This window comes from Dunckerocampus dactyliophorus, chromosome 21, assembly GCF_027744805.1.
Source record: "Dunckerocampus dactyliophorus isolate RoL2022-P2 chromosome 21, RoL_Ddac_1.1, whole genome shotgun sequence".
Classification (NCBI taxonomy): domain Eukaryota; kingdom Metazoa; phylum Chordata; class Actinopteri; order Syngnathiformes; family Syngnathidae; genus Dunckerocampus; species Dunckerocampus dactyliophorus.
Genome location: NC_072839.1, coordinates 11067049 through 11090687, shown reverse-complemented (window position 1 = coordinate 11090687; position 23639 = coordinate 11067049). Strand labels below are relative to the sequence as shown.

The 23639-nt window shown below is 44.1% G+C and overlaps 1 protein-coding gene across 16 annotated transcripts; it reads right to left on the bottom strand.

The window, feature by feature from the left end:
• Positions 1-7: 7 nt before the first annotated feature.
• abi1a (abl-interactor 1a) lies at positions 8-23271 on the bottom strand. 16 transcript variants are annotated; one of them, XM_054765248.1, is made up of 12 exons: positions 23068-23271; positions 15696-15863; positions 10680-10856; positions 9219-9233; positions 7724-7827; positions 7409-7561; positions 5987-6087; positions 5411-5527; positions 3216-3461; positions 2821-2907; positions 1655-1843; positions 8-1586 (listed from the first exon to the last, which is right to left on the bottom strand). In XM_054765248.1, exons 1-12 carry the CDS (start codon positions 23182-23184, stop codon positions 1411-1413), a joined length of 1650 nt encoding a protein of 549 aa, XP_054621223.1. In that variant the 5' UTR covers positions 23185-23271; the 3' UTR covers positions 8-1410. The 16 variants fall into 16 exon arrangements, with proteins under 16 accessions (XP_054621223.1, XP_054621224.1, XP_054621227.1 ...); XM_054765249.1 differs by having other exon boundaries at positions 7724-7824; XM_054765252.1 differs by lacking the exon at positions 2821-2907.
• Positions 23272-23639: the final 368 nt, after the last annotated feature.

Below are 23639 nucleotides of genomic sequence, written 5' to 3'. Positions count from 1 at the left end.
CATGTGCTTGTTGTACATAGAATTGTTTATTATAAAAGGCTGTACATTAAATTTTTTAATCAACATATTTTACATACAAATGAAGGGCAGAGAGATTTCACTATCCAAGACACTGAGCCTGAATTTGTTGTTGGAAGATGCACAAAAGCAAACGTGACAAAACAAAACAAGGCATGATCTGAGATGGCAAACACCTGAGTGGGAACGTAAGAGGATTCATCATGGCCGCTCATCAGGAAGTTAAAAAAAAAAAAGTGGTTGGTCTTTTAAATTAAATTATATTTTCATATGTGGAATGTTTGGGTGCTTTCACATAAATTTAGGAAAATTTCCCCCCTCTATCTATAGTGGGGGACCTGAATGCATCACAAACCATGTGACGCAGCACTCTTCTATTGGACGCAACAAAGTACACCTGCAGATGGTTTGGTGTATGGGTTCAGTGGGTTAAACAACGCTAATAAACCACAAACATGAAGCCAAATTGATAACTGTCATCGTTATTTGGAACTATAAGCAGGCTACAGTACATCGGTAAATAAAAACAGGAAGATGTCTTCTATGGGACGACATGCTAGCTGCTACGTTACTTCCTGGAGTAAACGTTTTGACGACGGTGGGTCAGTACAGAACAGCCAAACCGAGAATGTTGAGGTGAAAATGTGTTCCAGAAAACTAAACTGAGAGAAGTTGGGACCTCCAACGAGGAAACCTATTTTAATCTAAATTTCTACTCTTGCTGACGAAATGTGATGCGACAATGGCGGCATCCATCGTTTTCGCCCCCTTCACCGTAAATTCTAAATGCTTAACTACATGGTTGCTGAGACCGTTGTTAACCCATGTTTGTCTACTGCGTTCGGGGGGGATTAAAATGGACTAAAGAGCACGAGTGTGAGAGCACCCCCTGTTTCAGCTGGAGGCCCTGAAATCTCCCTCTGCATCTCCTTAAAAGTTCAGTGATTCAACAGTAATACAAATTCCAAAACCAAAAACCGGTAAATAAATTTACAACGTAATGGCAATAATAAATTGAAGGTAATATCGTAAAGGTTCGCATGCTTTAAAAACCCCGCCACAACCGCCCTTGGGAGGAAGCGTCGAGATGCACGGCTGGAATGATGCGTCGAGGATCGTAATTGTTGGACATTCACTGAAATGACAGCAACAGAGACGGCAGCTCAAGAGTCCAGCAACCGAAGGCTCCGTTGTGACCTTTTGAGAGAGTCAACGCTGACGCCATATTTCAGGTGTCGACACGCGCGAGCAGGCATGACTCGTTAACAAATGTTCCATGTTAAGATGTCGCCCGCCCACCCAGAAAACACCAAAACAGACTAATAGAGACTTTGTCGTCTGACTTGCAAATAATGAAGGAAGAGAACATTCTGGCAAATCGTGAGTGGCACCTCAGTCGGCGTAGTGTATGATGCTCTCCACGTAGTTGCCGGGAAACAGGCCCGTGACGCCGTTGCTGACGCCTTCGAACCAGCCGTCGTCGTTCTTCTTCACCACGTAGATGATGGCGCCCTCCATGAAGGACAGCTCGTCTTCTTTGTCCTTGGAGTAGTCGTAGATGGCCACCACTGGGGATGACGAAGGAAGAGCTTTCAATTGACTTTCTTTTGACAACTGCGGCTTTTATCACGCAAACCTTTCTCGATGTAATTCTTGGGCGCCCACTGGGGGTCGCCGTCGGCGTAGGGGTCGTTGTAGTGGACGACTGCCGCGTCCTCCTCCTCCTCGTAGTCCACCGGGGGAGGGGGAGGGGGTGGAGGTGACTCGTCGAACATGGGCATGTCGTCCGGGGGCGGTGGAGGAGGCGGGGTCGGGGTATCTGCGACTGGTGACAGACACAAGACGGCGTTGGTGGCATGTCTGTGTTTAAAAATAAAGTTGGGGGACGGCAAAAATTTCATGCAAAACATGCAAACATGAGTTAAATCACTGCTAATCATGCAGGTACCATGCAAGGAAAGAGTTTAGTACAAATACTCGACATTCATTAATGACCGTGCAATATAGATGCTGGAATATAAGCTTAAAAAACAGCCGAAATATATGTAACTATTTTTAAATATATAAAATATATTTACATTTTAACTAACAAATATACATAAGATAGTATTTTTGCAAAATACAATCAATGTATTGTATTGCTGTTTAGATTTTGTATCTATATTTAACATGATATAAAATATATACAAATTTAATTAAAAAGAATTCTTCTGAGTTCTGGCAAAGTGGTCCTCATTTACCAACATATTGTCGGTTAATATCATTTATCCCAATGAGGGTTGAAGTCACGACACCACTGCAACCCACAATACCAAACACTACAATAACAAACATATTGTTAACTACTACTCTTACAGGTGCCGCTCAATACAAATCTTTGATAAGTTCATTTATTTCAGTAGTTCAATCCAAAAAAAAACAAACGAGTATATTCCATAGAGTCACTGCACTCAGAGGGAAATAGTTTACAAATGTATTTAATAATGTTGATGATTACAGCTTACGGCTAATAAAAACCCAAATTTCTGTATCTCAAAATTTGAAAAAAATGCATATTATAGCCTGACTGAACTCCTGAAATCAAATAGCTTTTACAAAGCATTCTAATTTACTGAGATGCACCTGCATATTGCATCTCAAATAAATTGTGCACGTTGTGGCTGGTGACACACCTTTCAACACAAGTACTAAGGGAGGCTAAGCGGGAGAATGGGCGCAATGCATGCTGGGAGCTGCAGACCACAAGATGGTGAAGGATGGGGGAGTGGTCTGGGAAGATGATGATGGGGTATCCACACTTACTGCTCTCCTGCATCCTGGCCACAAAGCCAGTCAGAGGTATCTGTGGCGTCAGCTGGGGCATTGGGGGAGGAGGAGGTGCGATAGCCACTGAAGGCCAGAAGAGGGCGACATAGAGAGAAACCGATCAGTCACCAAAAAGACGACAGAGCCCCAGGGAGCAGCACTATCCAGCTGAATTCCTTGATTTAACCGATTGGATTTACAGACTGACTGAGTCATCCAAACGACGTGGACCAGCTGTATCTACTGCCTCTAGTGGATGTGACGGCAATTACCTTTTCATAGAACTATAGATTACGTTCATACTCACTAAGTTTTAAGAAATGTCACAATGAAGGATTCCACACTAACATAATTAGGAGGTGCCACATCCAGGTGTCTAAAGCGGACCTTACTTGAGTTCTGGCTGTAAGCAGGTGTGCCTCCATTAATGTGAGGCTGCTGCTGTTGCTGCTGCAGTTGTAGCTGCTGTTGCTGCTGCAAGGAGAACTGCGACGTGACAGACGGCGCCCGGCGGTAGGTGCCCGTGGCCGAGACCATGGAGACGGAGGAGTTGGCGGGGTTGTGCCGCGAAATCTGCCGCGAGATGGTGCCGAACTGCGACATCGGGGCCGGGCCCAGGCCGGGCCCGGGGGCCACGGCTGGAAAGACGCCCGCAGAGCGAAAAAGGAAGCGAGAGAGAGAGAGATAAACAGACAAGAGAGGTAGGGTGGGTTCGAGAGAGAGAGAGAGAGAAAAGACCCAAAACATGAAACATCAAGACAGTTAAGGAGCTTGTAATGATTAGAACCAGAACAGAATCAATCAGGGAGGCACAGTAGCTTGTTAAATGACTCTGCTAGATGATTTCTCGTCACACTTGTAGCTAAAAATAATACATCTCGGGAGGGGGCGTGGCCTTTAGACAGCAGTGGGTGGAGCCAGAGGAAGCACCAGTAGCTGAAAGGCTTTTTGCTGCGTTGTTGAGGATGAATTGTATTTTTCACTACCATGACTTATAAATCACCTAAGGATTTATGATGAACTTCCTAATCTGGCTGGAATAATAGGCTGCGTGTCACATGGAGCATTTCCATCAGTACACTTCAGGATGTATACACTGTACTGTGTACTTAGTTCCTGAGCACTTAATCCCAAACCCATTACGTCACCGTTAGTCCCTCCCCTTCTGCTTCGTAGCCAAGATGGCGATGATTGAGAGCGGTTAGGGCAGGGGTGCCCATTACGTCAATCGCGAAAGTAGTTTGGGTCGATCACATAAACGTGACTTCATAGATGTCATGTGACAGTCAGGTGTCATTAAGCTCCTCTCCTGATTCGCTCTTCCTCCCCTGCGACAACGGTGAAGGTCACGTCTCACACTACACCCAGAGATGCAACTTTCATCTTCATTATTCCGATTATGGATAAACTAACTCAGCGGTAAGATGCCTTTATCTAGAACAAAAGTTATTCCGTTCACTTGTCGTGGCTAGTTGTGCACAAAAGAGTGAATTGTTTGAGGGCTTTGCTTCGCGTCTTGAACTCCACCATGTAAAAGCGTGTTTTTCTACACTTCCTATTCTTCAACTATTATGTCATGATGCATTGGAAATATGCCCATTGCTGAAACCTCTTGTCGCTTTGACTTTGGCTGCATTGTCTTTTGCACAATCATTTTCATTTCTTGTATATCGGTAATGTTTGACAGCAAATGCTAACTGGACGTAACACATGAACAATGAACGCTACATAGCTATCTTGACAGATGTATTACCGGCACTCAGGTTATGACACAACTATTGAGGAATTAGGTGTAATTATCTTTATTGCCATATTGAATTGAATTGTGAGTTATATCAGCTACTTTGATTACCTATAAACTCTGAAACTGAATGTCAAACACTAATCATTAGTATTTAGTATAGTAGTTTCAAAGTTTACCGGTTAGATTTTATATATATTATTATCATTATTTTATATAATATTTTTCTATTTAATATTTGATATATAATGTTTTTTATAAATATGTTTTGTATGAAGAGATAGATCATGTTGACTTATAGCTTGCATGCTTTTACATTTATAGTGGGAGGTAGAGCTTTGGTACTTGGTCATTTTAAAAGTAGCTCACAGGCTGAAAGTGTGAGCACCCCTGGGTTAGGGCCTATCGCTGCAAACACGCCCCAAATGGTGTGTGGAGTGCAACTTCCGGGTCCTGATGGCGCACTGCATTTTACCGTATTTCCCAGTGTGAACACTCTCATGCACTGAAATGCTAAGTAATCACGGAAGTGTGCCAATAGAATTGCACAGCCATACTTGAATGGCGCTTTTCCATTGCACGGTACTGGCTCGACTCTCCTCTCCTGCACCGCGGCCAACTGTGAAAACTGCATCAGATGTAATAAATGACAACAACGGCACTGCGCCGTAGAAGAAGACAGCTTGGAAGTAGAGTGAGTCACCACCACCACCACCATGAAGAGTCAAACTGATTAAGAGTCCAGATTGTCCATCTGACCCACAAAGCCAGTGACCCATGCAGGATGGATGAGACGACCAATGATTGACAGCACCGGCCACCTCGGCCAAGGTTCGACGGTCTCACCTATGGAAGGAGGAGGAGGTGGCGGTGGCGGGGGGCAGAACCCGGCCACAGCAGGAGGAGGAGGAGGAGGAGGGGGAGGCGGGGGAGGCACGCCTGGAGGGGAGGTCATGGACAGGACTGTGGAGAGTTTAACATTTTGTGAGGCAGCAGGAGACTTGCTTCGGTTTGCCGTGTACGAATGGACCGTTTCCATAGTGACCGACTCACTGAGGACAAAGAGCCACCACACAAACCTGCAAGCGTCTCTCCAATATGGAGTCATTTGTTAAAGTTAAACACGGGACTGTGATGCAGCGCTATGCTTTAATGTGGGCCGCCCCTCTTGTCAATGCAGCTTGGCCTATTTACAGTCACATAGAGAATCAGCTGCACTTGGAACACAATGGGTCTGCATAATCCCTGTCTGATAAACAGGCTTTACGCAACACTTTCTGCTACGTCATGCTAGCAAAAAAAAAGAGACTGAATCTCAAATCTTCAGAGAAAAATGCAATTGCAGCCAAATACACTGCCTCACTGCTTATCCATTTGGTGTACATTTACAGTATGTATACGTGAAGTGAAGTGAAGACTCACTCGATCCAGGGTTGGGAATGGAGGGAGTAGGCACTGCGATGGGAATGCCAATGCCGCTGCTGCCACTGTTCTCCCGGCTGCCACTGCCTCCGCTGCTCCCGCTAAGGTGGGACAAAGACAAAGAAGATTCAATATAAGAGAAAAAAAGTCGATAAAAAATGGACATCAAATATCACTATTTAAGTTTTAGTGTACATGTTTGTGTATGCTAACTATTCTATCGCTGAACCGCTGCACACAAAAGGGGGAACATTTGTCAAAACAGGCACCCCTACTGTGTCGCCTTTGCTAATATTTTCTGACAAATACACCACATGATGGCGCTGTTATCAAACCCGGAACAGCTCAATAGCAAACAACCCAATGTAAGGAATCACCACAACTTTTGGAACACCCTTACAGCACCGACATTGCAAAAGTGTGCAAAATTTGAGCAAGATTAGTTGAAAAGCATGGCCACCATTAAGTGAATTGTCTTTGTAAGAGCACCTAAGTAACTGTCCCCAAGTCATTGACCACTTGTCAAATGATTATAAAACTTTGCTACGCTAGCATTTCTTGCAAAGCATTTTCAGGACAACGCATAGAGGGCGCCACAAATGTCAATGTTTTCACACGGCTGTAAATCTATCAATAAAACAGAGGACATACTGTAAGACATCAGCACATTCAGTCTGAGTTTGACCCCCAGGGTGTGCAGATCAATGGAACCTCCATCCTTGTCTCTCTGCCTTGATCCTCCTTCTTCCTCTTTCATCCTCACTTTGAACTGATTCCTCTCTCTCCCCCGACCATTCGCTCTCATCGCCTGTCAAGTAACATGCCCCCGAAACCCTTCAAACCACCACCAATCCTTCTACTCTGATTCCTTCCATCCCAGTGACCCCCTCTTCCCTGCCCCCTCGTACATCTCTTTATCCCACTTTTCCCCCCATCACCCCCCTCTCTCCTCCCTGATCCATGTCAGTTGAGCCCTGGGGCGCTCGTGGCACAAACAGCGGGGGTTCGACCCTCCGGAGGAACAATAAAACGCTGTCCCCTTGCACACTTCCCTGCTGCCAATCAGCATGATTTGGGTTTAGTCAAGCTAATCACTCTGAAATGTGGCTAAACATGTTGATCCGTGCCGATCCGTGCCTCTTCGTTTGTTGCAAAAAGTAGAAGAAACACTCATGGGCGACAGGACAGAAAATAAAATATTAATGAGTGCCACAGTCTGCAGCGTTCCTAGCTAATGAGGTGGCTTCCCCCTCATCAAAAATCCCTATTAAGGTTAAATATAGAGAGTATTGCCCTCTCTCTGCTGGGGAACAGTCAACACACATCCCCAACTTGGATGAGTCTGGTGTGGAAGAACTTGAGTGGGGGGAAGGGAAAAAAAAAAAAAAAAAAAAGAAGAGGAAGAACCTGAGTGACTCTTACCTGTGGGTGCGCTGTCTCTGGTTGAGCGAGGCCGTGCGTCCCGGGCTGTGCTGCGCCCCGTGCTGGTTGCCCAGTCGTGCCGGGCTGGTCATGTAGTCGTTGGGCACTGTGGGGGGCTTCACGGGCTCCAAGGTTTTATAGGATGTGTTGCGCCTGCAGCGGTCACAAAAAGAGCAAACGTCAGGGCGATGCCAAGATAAGGGAGACTGTGCGGGGGTGCGTTCAGGGGAGCGTAGTAAAGTCTAGCGCTTGTGTACATGATTTTTCCATGTTTATGATAGGACTACAGTCTCCTCCATGGTGACTAAGTCTTACCCGAGCGTGCCGCGCCCTGACATGGGTGGACTTGGTGGTTTTTGCGTCGGAGGGTTGGTCCGCGATAGTGTTCCTCCTCGGATCGACTGATTGTTTCCGTGCTGCTGTGGTGGGAAGGATGAGAGAGACAGACATGTTCAAGAGGCTAGCCATGGGCTGGTGGAGGTCCAATATCATATTATAAGCTGCCCAGATGTTTGGTGTACGTTAGAAAGCTGTAGGTTCTTTCAATAAGGCTTGTGTCCAAATAAATAGAGAATTAGAGCCTCCGCCAAGGCAGTTGTGCTTTGATTAGCCAACAGGAATATGCCACAAATTAATTTGGACAGCCACAAATGGGTTTGACGCTGCCTTCGCTCATACACACATTGTAATGGGATTGTGTGTAACTTACTTTTTATGTATGTAGTTTATATGTACTGTGTGTGTGTAGGTGTGAGCGTGCATGCGCGCGTGTGTAAATATACTTCACGATTAGTGAACTTCTGCGAAGTAGGCTTCAATATTAATAAACAGAATATCTTTGTAGTTATGGCATATACAGTAAATCCTGTTTACGGTCTTCTAAATAAGGTTTTTAACATTATTAGACATATAAATGAGATATTAGAGACTTACACCTAAGCAGTTCTTGTTGTTTTTCAGGACAGCGTACTTCCAGCAGTGACTATTGTCTCAATGTATTGTAACGGTGGCTTTCCACTCGTATGACCAATTATAGAAGACATAAGAGAAAATAAGCCATTTAAGACGTAAATTAAACTCCTGTTTGTGTGTGTCACAGTACATGTGTTCCCTAGCATCATGTTTGGCCTTGCTCGTCTGACCGAACACAGATACCTAGTGGTCAAAGTAGAATAAAGTGCTACATTCACCATTAGCATGCTTCTTCTGCGTTGTATTTGTATTGAAGTTCATTTAGTTCAGTTTAAGCACAATTTAATTAAATACACATATTTTTCTACTCCGGTAATAATAGGGAGTATCCAACCACTAAACAGCAATCATGTATTAATTAAAATCGCAACAGAGTGAGGGAGCGATGTAGCGAGGGTTGTGCTTTTCATGTTTATATTTATGATTGTTAACTTTGTGCTACGGGTGACAAAATAAATAGTTGGCACTTTTTCTGATGTGAGGTTGCGTCAGTTTATAATATTCAGAAGGCCAATAAAAAATGAGCCACAGGCCGCAAATGACTCCCAGGCTGGACTGTGGACAACACCTGGTGTACATACAGTAGGGCGTCTGGGAAGCCTATAATGAATCTAAGGACACTACTGGACATTCATGGACAACACAGCAAGAAAAGTACATGACAACATGTGTTTGGGGGATGATGGGGGGGATTGGATGTTGCCATCTAAGAGGTATAATTAATGAGGAAAACACTAAGAAATGACAACAATTACATTGTGCTGGGGTTTGTTGTGAAAGGGCGAGTTTATTAAAAATACATGACAGCAAAATGGGTCATGTGACAAAGCAGACTTACCTTGGCTTTCATCCACTTAGTGTGGGCGAGGGAGGGGGAGCGGAAGGAGGGGGAGAGACAGAAAGAGGGCATGTCAAAACGGCCACAACAGAAGTCAAAGTACAAGCCAGCAGCAGAGGAATGAGTCCTCCATTGGTAAATATTTAGCTAGTTAGCAAAGAGCCACCTGCGGGACCGCACCCACGTGAGATGTTAAAAATCAAGACAATTCCACCTATGGATGCCATGAATCGCTCTGTAAATGTCACAAGGCGGAAAACAAGAGGCCACATATCAGCAGGCTCCATTGAGTCAAGTCGCTCATCAATAATGCAGTGTTCCCGGCGGACCTTTGAGCGAGGACGTGGAGAATCAAAAGGGAGAAATTTGCCTGTGTTGAGAGAGTAAACACTTGACGTTCAACATGACTGCCAGCCAGGGTAGCAGCGGACAACCAGATCTAGTTTACAATCTAGGTCACGCTCTAAATGCCAAGATCTGCTGATAGATACCACCGCCTTCTTCCCTTAGTAGCCTCCCTTTCTAAAATACTGCAGCAAGGACCCTTCGAGCACATGTCCAAATAAATTATAAAGATAAACACTGCAGTCAACTGTTACTACATGAACACTATTTGACAGCTACTCTATACAGACATCACAGGCTATGCTATGAATATGGCACATCGGTGCTGAATATCGATTAGCTCTCAGGGCTGCGGCATGCATGGATGCATGAGGAGGCTGCAGCTGTATGCTGCCATTCACCCCTGCCGTACTCACTACTCAAAGAATTTGGCAAGAGATTAGCCCTGAGTCAGCAGAAATAAACGCATCGAGTTGCCTCTCACCAGCTGTGCACTGAAAAGTGCAGGAAAATATAATCAAATGAAATCATTGAACCATGACAAAAAGTTGCCAACATGACTTAAAGGCGCTTGTAACGCTGCAGCCGCGCCATGCCGGCACTAACCCAATTGCTCTGACAGCTGCATTGATTGGCTGATTGATGTGGTATGTGATGCCCCGAGGCGGGAGGTCCCTGAAGCCATCTGGGAGTGATGTCAGCATGACCCAGTGACCTCTACAACCAGCCTTAATGGCAACAAGGAAGTGAAAGTAACACTGACATTATTTTTCTGGAGGTCACACAACTGCAAATCAAATTACAATTTCTTCAAGCAAAAAAAAAAAAAAAGCTTTTATTGAAAAAAAACGAAATGGAATTACGGGGGCAGTTTGGGCCTTTTATCCACAACAATACTCAGAATAGAGCATTTTTTCATTCTGAAAGCAGGATGATGTAAACTCTTGTTGGTTCATCTCCACCTCCAACAAATTCCCACCAACCCACACAGACATATTTCTGTGGGGTCAGAAAGGGGCGCCTTCTGAAGATAAAATGTGTCCCAGACATAGGAGAAATAAGAAGAGATTTAAAAATAGGCAAGACCGCTAGTGAAGATAGCTAAAGAGATCTTACCTTGACTCCGTGGCCGACGTCGTCCAGTACCGTGTAGTCGATGGGCTTCCTGATGTACCGCACTGGGCGCTCCATGTTAGCTGGCGCGATGATCTTGTGGGTCCTCGATGTGTTCTTGTTGGTCGTCAGGATCCCGATCTCCCGCCGGGCCACCTTTTCTTTGTGGATGTCCACCGTCTGGGAATGACATCAGCGGGAACTCGTCAGGGAACCAGCACATAAAAATCATCTTATGAACAGAGCCTGTGTGTGTTGTATAGCCCGAGGCTCAGAGCTAAACATATTCTGGCCTACTGGTTCTTGTAGAGAAATGGGAGCATGCCAACATGTGACAGCCAATCCAGCAGCTCCTGAGGTATCAAAAGTTGAGGCGATACAGACACTTGGGGAACCTCATTCCATTTATTTCTCACCAGTCTGTTTTGCAGCTATAAAATAAAAAAAATAAAATATTTACTCCAAACTTTGGTGCCTGAAGATCATAATGGTCCTGTATGCAATGTTTACTTGCTGTTTAGGCAGCAAAATGAAACATTAGCCTGCAACTATACGACACACAGTCATGTGAAAGAATTACAACACCGCATGGTCTAACTTCTACTCCTGAACTGTTCACACCACAAGGGTGAAAATTTGTCAAAACATGCACTTCTACTCGTTTGCCTGTGGTGTTATTTTTCTGACAAATATCCCACATAGTGGCTCTGTTATATTGTAATATGCGTTATAAACCCTGCAAGTGACTTGAAAATTCTCCCAAAGCTCAATGCGCTCTACAAAAACTCACTGTAACTTTAGGATGTTTACCTGAATCGCCACCAAATTTGGTGCACACCTTTAGGGGAGGGATAAGCACACGTGTGTAAAATGTAAGCAAGATTGGTTGAAAAACATGGCTTCCCTTGAGCAAAAATGGCTTTGCAGGGCGCCCAGCAACTAATAGGCCGTGCGTTACGGATCATTTGTCATTTGTCACAAATGTCATTTACAGTCATGTCACTAAATTAGAACACCTTGGGGTGCCCTGATTGTAACTCTGAGCAGGACTAGTAGAGAAACAGGCCAAACTGCTGATTGCATGTGCACACACCAGCAGCGAGCGGCCATAAATTTCCAGCGGCACGACCAATCAAAAAAGGCCACGAGTGGAATGTTGAAACCTTCCGCGAAACCTAACTTGACAGCTTCCCACCAGACACATTTGGAGATTGGGGTCAGGAGGGACCGAAGCAAAAAGAGATGGCTTTCACTTCGTCCCTGGTGTATCGGCAAGGATGAGATCAAACTCAAAAAAGGTAATGGTGCGCAGAATGTAGTGTGCATTCCAACAAGGCTACTCTCAGAGAAACACACCCTACATACCAATGTGTGCATGTGTGTGTGTGTGTGTGTGTGTGTGTGGTGAAGCAGACCAATGTGCCAATGTTTCATGAAAGAGAGATTACAAGATTCTTTTGAGGCGATCCAGGAATCGGACAAGCGTGTCAAGCAGGATTAAGGATGGAATAAGCAAATCCCTAGTCATATTTGAACCCCATTTTTTCATCACTGTGGTGAGAACAACTGAAGGTAGACCACTGAGCACCTGGACACACCTCAGAACCATCACAGGAAGTTAGCTTTAAAAAGGAGATTTTTCAAGAACTTCATGCACCAGTGTATGGGATAAAATTAGACTGGCGAGAAGTTATGTCTTGATCATTCAAAAAAAAAAAAAAAAAAAAAAAAAGGCCATTCAAGTTGCTGCTGTTTCCTCACATTCTGAGACTGACTCACTTGTTCCTTCCTGACGTTAATGATGTCATGAGACACACACACACACACACAAACACACACACACACACATTGCTCATGTTTGTTCTTGCCAATAAAGTTCTGAGGGGAATTTTCTGCGAGTGCGTTGCAGACAAAACAAGATAAAAAAAAGTGGTTGGTCAGTGTCGGGCTGTGCACGGCTATTTGGACAGGTTTTCACTTTCTGGATTGACAGTCTTGGTTGCGTTCACATTGACAAGATCAGCGCAAAGGTGGTATCTGTAAAGCTGAAGTTGCAGGAGAAAGTGGGGCTCTACTACAACTGTGTCCAGCAAAAAGACCAGAAAAAATGTGATGGTGTCCCTTCAGTAAAGGACAGAGGCCCTTTCCCTTTTAACCCTTTAAGCACGAGTCCACATACTTGACTGTATTGATTCTCGATATAAATTGATATAAGTTTTCAATGTAATTTTATGAAACTTGACACATATTACATTTTATTACACTTTTATAAGAGGGGACGTTTTGGTACCCAAGGTAAAAAGTAGGGGTGCAACAATACGTGTATCCGTATCGAACCATTCGAAACAAATGCGTACCGAACCGTGACCCCTGTATCCAACAATACATAGTTTCATATTTATTTTATCAACTTCTGACGGCTGTGCTGAAAGCTCAGTGTATGTTTCTGTGATAGGCTACTCTGGCTTAGTTGCATTGTCAAGCACAGAGCCACTGAGCTCCGCCTCCCACATTCATACAATGCTGAAAACGAAAAATGTTGGCAATTTCAATAAAACTCAAATTAAAATAAGGCATGGTAATTTATTTTGTGTATCAAACCAAACCGTAAATTTCATATATTGTTTTTTCGTATCTTCATTTGCTGCAAAAAGAACGCATCAAAATCAAGGTTATCATTGACCCAGTAAAGGATGTACAATACTTAACCTCTGCCATGTACACCACTTCACTTTTGTACGATATAAAATAAAAAGTGAATAAATAAGTGAAAAAATTATATATTATTACATTTTGGGACCTAAGGGTAAAAGTTATAATCTACTGTATCTATGCCTAAAGTGACGTGTGCATTGGTGGTGTCACAGAGAGGTTGTCAATGTGAGGCAGGGGCTTCCGTTGCACACACAAAGCGCTCCCTGTTGGCATCCTCTTAACAGCCCCTTCACACGCAGCACAAGGTGGAAGATCTTTTCTAATGATCAGCACCTCCTCCTGCACATTCTTTGTGCATGCATCCCATGTGTGTTACTTTACTTACTAGAATCAATGTTGACTGTTCTGAGGGCTAATGCTTATCTCACAGCGTCCAGCGAGTCAAACTACTTTTCCTCAATTCTCCAAAGTGCCACACTATCCTATTATTTTGACCCAGGAGGTTACCATGGAGACCAAAGTCCCGTGACCTTGCCTTGGAAGCTATTTACCAGTGGCTCCCACACATGAAAGCGTCCAAATGTGCCTTCTTTTTTTTTTTTTTTAGGACTTGGCTTTGCTCTCGTGCCATCATCTGTCCGCCTTCCACTGCGCTCTTGCCCTCAAGTCCCACAAGTCTCTCTTGCCTTCCATTAGGATGAAAAATCTGAACTTTGCCATATCCCAAAAGAATTTCTGGCACTCTGCGTGCACAGCTCGGTCAGAGGGAAAACATAAGACAGCGTAGATAGATGCAGCTGTACATTACCATGTAGAGGGAAGACAAACAAGCACTGTTGTTGGCCAAACCTCTTTGTTTGACTTGACTGAGCTCTTAAAGCCTTCATCGGATGAGCGTGGTGGATTTACCTGCGCATGCAAAAGGAAAGGCGAAGGTTCTGCAAGGTTCTAATAAAAAACATATTAGTTCCAGACTTGATAAGAAACCAATTACAGCACAAGTTAGCCTCAAATGACGCATGATGGGGTTTGTGCACTAAAATGCAAGGTTTTGTTGAATTCGGGAAAAAAATCCTTTTTGCATGGTTACAAACAAAAAGCAGTAAAAACAAGAACATCCTTGGTAGAAGTGAAAATAGACATTTTTTGCTAAATCAGCATATGCAAAAATATAATGCAGATTAAATGCATCCATTTTGTGGTGAAGTGGAATGACAAAAACCTGCAGATCCCCGCGCCATGCCACTGACTCCTTAATTGAGGTTCAGCACACCTTTTCCAGGAGGATTAGACACAAATGGATTGAAGTAATCCCTCATTTATCGTGGTTAATTTGTTACAGATCCAACCATAAGTGAATTTCTCCCTATTTATAAAATTGAATATTTTCATAGAGAGAAAACCTGTTTATGGCCTTCAAAATACAGGCTAACATTATTAGAGTCCCCTAGACATAAACTAACACCCCTACACTCACCTTTACGCTCATAATACCAATATAGTAGACAAAATAAGAGTAAATAAGCCATTTAAGACATAAATAAGACTTGTGCTTGCGTGTGTTACTATGAATGTGTTCCCTAAGCGACCTAAAAGAGGCCGACAGGAAGTGACATTGGGGGTTCTAAGTTGAGATTCAGCTTTGCATGGGTAACTGCTGCAAAAGTAGCCCGCGTTTTTGTTAGGGATTTTTATTTGGGATTATTGTGCCTGTAGTGAGGTCATTTACAATAAAAGCCTGTTGTTCCGGCAATCAAGACTGATCCTTTGGTGTCTCACCGAACATTCCAGCAACACTGATATCTACAGCCACGAAGCAGCATGATTTATTAATTAATAACATTTTTTACAAAACCGTGATGGAGTTCAAAATTCAAGGCGTGAAGTGGCAAGGACGCCTGTACTGCAAATCAAGGCTTGGTGAGGGAGTGTCTCTCTTCACACATCCAACTGCTCCTCTTCCAGAGATTAATTTGCTGACTTCTCAAGATGCTGCAATGACCCATGGTTCAACTCTGCATTAAATTTCTATCTGCTACCAGACATTAAGAGAAGCCAAGTGACCTCTTTGGCTAATGGAGTTGAGAAATTAGCTGTAAGGGTGCACTTTTGCGAGACAAATGTGCTGGCAACACTCCACGGTGCGATTGTGCGTCCCCAAAGACAAACAGAGGCGCAGTCTTTCAGCACAACACACAACCAGTCAGGCAGATAAAGCAATAAAAGGAACTGTGATGGCTGTGGTTCTAAAATAACAAGACAAGTCTGTGTCAAACTGGGAAGCAGAAGTGGGAAATGTGGGGGTCGCATTCAGGGCAACTACATGGTCTGTGTGGTCAGTGTGTGTTTTGGTACGTGTCTGACCTGAGAGATGTGGTTGATGGAGGACTCCATGCGACGCAGCTGCGAGGCCTGGATGTCCAGCAGCTGCAGGACGTTGTTGGCTAAGGCATTGATCTGGTAGGCCACGCTGGCCAGGGACTGGGTGGTGTAGGCTTTGGTCTCCTCCAGAGCTTTCCTCTTGTCCTGGGCCTGTTGTGCAAAGGGAAACAAAAGATGAATAATTTAATTCTTTTCGCCGTGTGTGCAGGTCAGGATTGCCAGGACATCCCAACGGGGTCCGCTCTCGTTCCCTAGATACCGCTCCGGAGGGATGATGTAACGCTTCCTCCAGTGGCCCCACTGGGACCTCTGAGCATTGATCACTCAAGAGTCATAGCATGGGGTCAGGGGTCAAGCAGGGTGGTCACATGACAAGCACCAGACCAAAAATAAATAAATCAACAAAAAGACAGCGTCACTGGCCGTCTCACCACAAACTCCCAGGGGCAGTGCGTTACTAATCCCGAGGCAATTCGTGCAGCTAAAAGCCGCTGACCTGGAGGACGGCCATGCTGCTCCGCTAGCACTGCAGTGTTTGTTTAAGCGGAATCCAAAGCAGCAGATGTGTCAGCGATAACGGGATAGAGGCAGGGAGTAGAGATGGAGCCCTGGGTGGAAAGCACACTCATTCATGTGCAGGAACCTTCCACTGAGCTTTGCAACTGGAGTTAACAAGAGAAAACACTTGAAGCCATGATAGCAGTTTTTAAACGTCAAGATTTAGGCTGCACAGGCACACGAAGCTTTAAATCCCCGTTTGTCAGAGCAGAACTGCTGGCCTACATTTCACACTCAGACAATGTTTATTCTCTTTCAACGACAGTTTGCAAATGGGTCAACTCCTCTTCTGAATAGAAGATGAGACTGGATGATGATCGTCAATGGCCACAATATATTTTCTACCATTGGCTTAGTTAGAAGATCCCATTTTATAGTATTTTTCAACAATTTTAAATACAGTAAATGTCATGAGGTCCCACAGTAGTGTATTGGCCAAAATCTTGCCTTGATGCTGGAATTTAGACAGTTCAGAAGTGCTTTAGTAAGCACTACTGGGAACACACAGGTTTGTGTGTCTGCAGCTTTAATGCTAATGAGCTGTGTTTGTCCACACCTGTCTCCTACAGTGTGCTACTGTGCAAAGACGCTGTCAAATAAGGTCCATTTGAGGATACAATCTCCTCATATGACTTCCTGTTTCCACGCAGCATCGGTGATTCGAGTCTTCATTTCCTGGGGTCATGTAAGGTTAAATCTATGGTCTCATCTTAATCACAAAGCTCTAATTCTCTGTCAAATCCGACCCGGAAGCGCCATTGTGCTTCCGTTTTCGGACAATAGGAAGACACAAACCGAGGTCGGTTTATTAGGCCCATCCATGGACGATTTGAGGGGTGACATATGTCTGGCCCTCATCATCTGTTGGCTTGTTCATGCGTCAAAGGGTCAGACCGGTTCACTAATCCTCGCACACCAAGCAGTTGTCAGTTATCCAAACATGTGGCGGTGCCGTGGCCTCTGCTGAAGGCAAAGAAGTAACACACTTTGTTGTCTGCCATGACAGGAGAGGAGCTTCAGCACTCCTGGTGCACTTTATCTCTCGTTTCTAAGCTGAGCAAGGAAAGATACTACAAAGCATCCTGGCTGTCAGCGCCTCATCTGGATCTAAAAAGAAAATAAGAATGTGAGGCGTGTGCGCACCCAATGAAACTGGGAGCTGAGCTAGGCTGGATGACAATCTGATTATACAGTGCAAGCACAAGGCGTTAAGAGATTTGTATCTTCAACTAGACGAGAAAAGATGGCAGCCATCAAATACAGTGAATCTGGACTGGTAGCTGCGGTGGGGAAAAGTTCAGACTTCCTCTCTTGAAACTGTTCAGGAGTCTCCACCCAGATGGCAGAGCTCAAAAAGAGGAAACAGACCCTCTGAGGAGGTGACATCACTCAAGACAAGATGGAGAAATGCTAGGACGCCTTTTTTCCATTCTTGGTACATTCACTCCTTATGTCTAACTTGTCCGAAATGACGTTGCAGCTGACTAGAGGTGTCTTTGGGTCGTCGAATATTCGATGATTTGCTTCGGAGGAGTCGGATTCAACGATCAAATCATATAACAATGTCATGTGATCAATCCTTCTGATGACATGGGGGTGGCCACGGCTGCTGCTGAGCATACATTTTTACAAAGAATCTGCTTTTATAAATAGCCTGTTATGATACAAAAACATCCTAATTTGAGTAAATAAAGAATTCAAAATGACGTGTGTGTCACAGAAGGCCTATACATACCACGCATTAATAAAAATCACCCTTCCGTGGCACAATCCAAAGGAGCTGAGGTGAACATCGACTGATTTATTTGGCCCATAATGGCTACAACAACAAAAATAAATCACCCAAAGTGTGAAAGTATTTTGAAAAGGTTAAAGATGACTCCAGAAAGTGAAGTGCAACTTAACTGCGTCATTGGATCATCACTGAATATCATTTAAAACAGGCAAGTCTGTTAGGCCAACTTCATTTTATATCCTGACAGGGAATTTTAATGCGACAAATTAGGCTGCCAACAGAGTTTTCGCAAGTTGTTGTTTTTCAAGCCATGTTGTTCCTATTCTGTGCGCACTTTTTTGGTGTGTGCCGACAGTGGCCATGTTGTTGCTCATCAACCCCGTTTGTTTATCTGAGTGTTTTAGCGTGTTTCTTTCAAGTGCACAAAGTTGCAAATGAGATCTGTTTAATTGTCGGGTTGGCCGTTAGCTCTGCTCTTACAAAAATTTCAATATTAGTCGACTATGGACAAAGTCTATTTGATGATGAAAATCCTGAGTCGAAGACAGCCTACAGCCGACTGAAAAACCTGTCATGCACAACTTTCTGGTGGTGGCACTGAACCGGGGAGGTTTAATACGACCAACCTCATCACGCATTTGAAGCAGTATTACGTGGCAAACCACCACCGGATGGCAAAAACTCATTGACTAAGACAGAAAACAGCCAGCCCCTGTCGGTGCTGAGTAATGTCGGGTTGAAACGCTTCACTGAGGACCTTGAACCTATGTATATTATGCCTAGCTGCTGCTACGTTGTCGACAAAAATATACCCCGGATGCATAAAGTACGTGGGTCAGTTTTTCCTCATATTGTTGCTGACTATTGTTCTCTGTAATATTACTTGATGCCTTTTATAACATTCCACTCTACTAAACAAGTAATAAAAGAACATATGATTCGTGCTGAAATCGGTTTTGGTTGATATTCAAGGCTTCAATATCGGTATCATATCGGAAGTAGAAAAAGTTGTATCAAGACACCCCTATTAACATGTCTTCTGAAGCATTTAGACCACAAATTCCCCTCAGTCATTTACAGTCATGAGAAAACATTACAACGTCATGGGGTGTCCTACTTCCATTCTTGTTTGGCACGCTGTACAGCGTCCAGACATGTTGGAACGTCTGATGTCACTGCAACATCATCGTGCTCTTCCACAGTCGCGCTCCCACACATCTAGAGGGCCGAACTGAAAAGGAAATCTCAGGAATGTTTGGAATGCATCTCAAAGTTGTTCAAGCGCTTTTGAGGAGCTCGGGGCTCGGGCAGTCAGGGACAACCAGGCAGGACGTGAAAACAAACATTCGGGAATGGAGACAGCAGGAATGGTGGCGTTTTCAAACTTAAACACATGCCTCCCCGACACAAAGGGAATGCCTTCCTGAAAAGGCTCCGGGGTCAAACGCATGGTGAAAGCGGCCTGAAGAGCGGCGTGGATGAGCTGTAAATCCAGCTGGAGGGCTGCAGATCGTCACGAGGTGCTCGCCACTACCCGCATCGACCGCTGATTGCTACAGACTGTAATCTCGACGAGGCAGCTGTTGTGGGATTCATGTAAATGGCTGTAATCCGTCAGCTCGTTAGGAACACAGTAGGGTCAATGACGTGCGATTACAAGGCGCTTTCGCTGGACTGGTCCCTACATCTAATGGATGGAGGCTCACACCCAAAAGACATAGCTGGCTGTAGTGTCTACAAGTTTAATGTGAAGGACATCATGGAGAAGAAACATTGTTTGACGCCCCCGCACATCCTCCTCCTCCTTTCATGAAGCAGATGGAGGCTGACTGAAAGGCCATAAGGTCTCACTGACCTTGAGAAACTGCTGAAGTGCAATTAAACATTCCTCCAGTGTCTCAGTGAAGGGGCCACAAAGGCAAACACTTGCTACAAACTTATTAATAATCACTGCAGTGTCATGTGACGTTTGTGCCACCACCTATGAATTGTGGTCAAAATGCTTTGGAAGACGTGCTAGCATACATGTAATACAGATATCCTCAAAGTTTTATTATCATTAGACAAATGGTCAAAGACTTATAGCTAATTAGTTGCCAAGACCCACAACGTTTTGCTGATGGCAGCCATGTTTTCCCAACCTACATTGCTCAAATTTTACACACACACTTCCTTGTCAGTCCACTAAAAGGTGGACTGGACTGACCAAATTATGTGGTGATTGGGTGAAACACCCTAAAGTTACGGTGGTGTGTTTTGTAGAGCTGTGTGAGAAATTTCAAGTCAATCCAAATCTACCAACAGTGCTGCCATGTGATGTGTTTATCAGAAAAATAATGGGGTGCATATCTTGACAAATTTTCACCCTTTTGTGTGCAGCAGTTAAGAGTTACACACATTTTTTTCACATGACTGTTGACGTTAAATCAGAATACATCAAAAGGAAAAACATGTCGGAAATACTTTTGTGGATTTGCTGTGATGCATTCAAGCTTGGAGTCTGAACTCTTTCTTTAAAAAAAGTTCTTAAGCCACTCAGCACGCTGTGCGACGTGTCGGACTAGCAGCACGCTTTCCATAAGCCCCCCTCTGTCTGCTTGAGATACACAAAAGCGACGTGCCTCAGCTTGAAGCGACTCGTCATTGCAGCACTCCTACTTCACCTTCCTGAGTGTCACTGAGCACACGCCAACAGATGGTGAAGACTATGCAAGGACAATACCCCCGCCCTTTTTGTTTTTTAACTCATCCAGTTTTTGTCTTTAGCGTATGACACACTGGCCTAAGCTTCCTGTCCTGTAGCTCAGGAAGTGGCCTAATAATACAAGTGCAGGCGGCACAACCACATTCAATCTTTTGTCCTTGACTTCTTTTCCTGTTTATTCTCATACATGTCACTCAGATTAAAAAAAAAAACAACAACAACAAAAGAAAAAGTGAGTCTCGTCTGGAGAAAGAAACATGGCGCCTCCTGTGACTGCATAATGAGGACAATGTTGACAGTTAGAAAAGTAAACCAAACTCACGTCTCCTGATTGAACACCACAACATTCCTTATCCAGCTTTGTCCCATCCACACTATAAAATCCAAAGTGAGTCCACACTTGTGATTTCAACTCTGCTGGCGCATCTTTCCTTTTAATTTCACAGCTCGAGTCCGCCACGGCGCCTTTGTTTGCGCTTTCTTCTGCAACGTCCAACCAAATATCTGCCACTCTCACGAGGAGCACCCCCTGGATGACGCGACTCACTGAGGCGGCGAAACGATGAAAGAAGTTCACACTGCTTATATTTGAATCATTTTTAAAACGCAGCACACACGCATCCATAATCCATCCTAAGATTAGATATTGTAAATAGTTCGATATCAATATTTCACACACCCCTGCTGTGTAACTAGACAGTAGTTATGTTGCTGTTATTTCACGCTGCTGAGCAATAAAGAGAAAGTAACTAGATTGCAACACAATCTAAGGCAGGTCGTTCAATGACCGATTTGTCATAGAACTCAAATATTATGTTAACGAAAGCGCTCGACCGTGTATGTGGACGTCGACATGAGCAGCACTTGGGCAGGGACGTAGTTGGTCAAACATAAGCAGGGCCGATTTACGCGGGTTCCAGTGTTTCTTGTTTCACCCTTTTCACATGACAGCAGTGGTTAATTTCTTTTTACGTTTGTATGACAGTTGATGTTTGTTCCAACCCAATAAATTTGTTTCTTTTGTGTTACATTTATCTTAAGTGTATGTATTATCCAACAACTTTTTACACTCGCAAGGAGCCATACGTATCGCCGCTTGCTTATATTGCCTCAGCGTTTTTTTACATGACAGTTGCGGTTAACTTCTTTTTAGATTACTAAAAAAACCCACAAACATTCCATGTACAGTTAAAGACAGTTATGACGGCCACAGTTTTACCCAAGTACGGATTATTTCTTATTTCCTATTGCTGTATCAATAGTTTTCAGGACCGATCAATATAAAAAGTTCATTTTCCAATTTTTTTCAAAACACAGTTCTGATGAGTTACCATTCAGTTTAATAGTTGACAACTAACTTTGTGTAGTGTCTATATATGCCTACTGTATAAAGGACGCTTTGTCCCCAAAAGAACCAGACACTTTTGTTACATCTGAAGCTGCTCTGTGTGGGCTATAATTGGCACAGATCTTCCGAGCGGTGCCTCGACACTGCCAAATCGTACGAGGCCTCAGAAGAAAACAAAATTACAGGGAGTCCTGGGGGAGTGCAGCTGGAGCAGACACACCCTCCATCACTGATACGGTGGCTCTTCGTCTTCCTTCCTACTGCTGCTGCTGCTGCTTGCTCACAGAAAAGCTGTCACAGCCATCTAACTGAGATTAACGTTCACCAAATGGAAGTAAAAGCAACACCACTGGATGCAAATTGGCAAAGGGCAGCTATGTAGCCTGCAAAGATGAAAGCCAGAAGTTCTTTAGTAAGAGGGGGGGGGATCAATACTTCCAACCTTTATTGACAAACTACCAATGGACTTTACATTCCTCCTTGTGATCCAACCTTGTGGATGAATAGTCTGGCATAATAGGCTGTCGAGGTAATGCTTCAACAACAAAAGTCTCCCACAATCACTCCACAGAGTTTTTGTGGTGACTTTACGATGGGTTATTGGTCATTATAGTGTTCCTAAATATTATTATGGGCAGTGTGGCGTGTAAATGATGGATAACATGAGACAAAACACCACTTCTTTAAAAGGTTTCCACTTATAATAAAAGCAAGTTAAAACACAGCTGAGTCGCGTTCAATGACAGGCTGTAAAACAAGCCTCCGCATCGGCAGTTTGTAACCGACACGGCGTGTTATGAAGAGGGGGGAAAAGTAAGACACACCCTCCGTGTATACACACAGAAGCGGCAAAATGTTGCCCCCCAAGCCCAGTTTTTAGGGCGGAGGATTGTCGCTCAACAAGCCAGATTCTTTATCCACATTTCCTGTGTCAGCAGAGCATTCAAAATCCCGAGCTTTCAACCCCCCACAAAAGAAGCCTCGGAGTTAGCTTGCCTCGCTAGCTTACCTGCACATAATTGTTCTCACAGTAGTCCGCGACTCTCGTGAGGTTCTGGTAACTCTCAACGAGCGCGCTCTTGCCGGCCGGGATCTCTTCATCGAGCAACATTTGTAGCTCTGCCATCTTTACATGTCTCCGCAGAGCGTCGTTGTCCCTTCGCCGACTTCCTCTCGAGTAAGCAGCCGCCAACAGATCAGCCTTGGAGCGGCCCCTCCCTCGCCTGCTGTAGTGGGGCCTCAGAGGCAAAGATCGTCTGTACTTACGAAAGATGTGTCACTACGCGCTAAACAACTATCGCAGCATAATCAGATTATTTTCACATTTTAACCAAAAAATATAAACGTTTTAATTAACATTCAATAGTTACATATGCAGTATAACAGTAAGTGATAACAGACACAACAATGGCAACATTTTTTAAATGATCGACAGGGTGATAATTTATTTTTTGGCTGCCAGGCTCCCTCTGAACTATACAGATGCATACCGGGAAATGTAGTCTTTACCGAACAAAGGCCTCTAACTCCGCTATTATCGATACTTTATCAACTTTATTTATAATTATGGCCCGCTATCGT

Coding starts and splice junctions, on each gene's coding strand:
- abi1a (XM_054765248.1), bottom strand. CDS start 23,184: ATGGCAGAGCTACAAATGTTGCTCGATGAAGAGATCCCGGCCGGCAAG. Junction 15,864..23,067: donor GTGAGAACAATTATGTGCAG/GTAAGCTAGCGA, acceptor TTTGCACAACAG/GCCCAGGACAAGAGGAAAGC. Junction 1,587..1,654: donor CAAGAATTACATCGAGAAAG/GTTTGCGTGATA, acceptor CGTCATCCCCAG/TGGTGGCCATCTACGACTAC.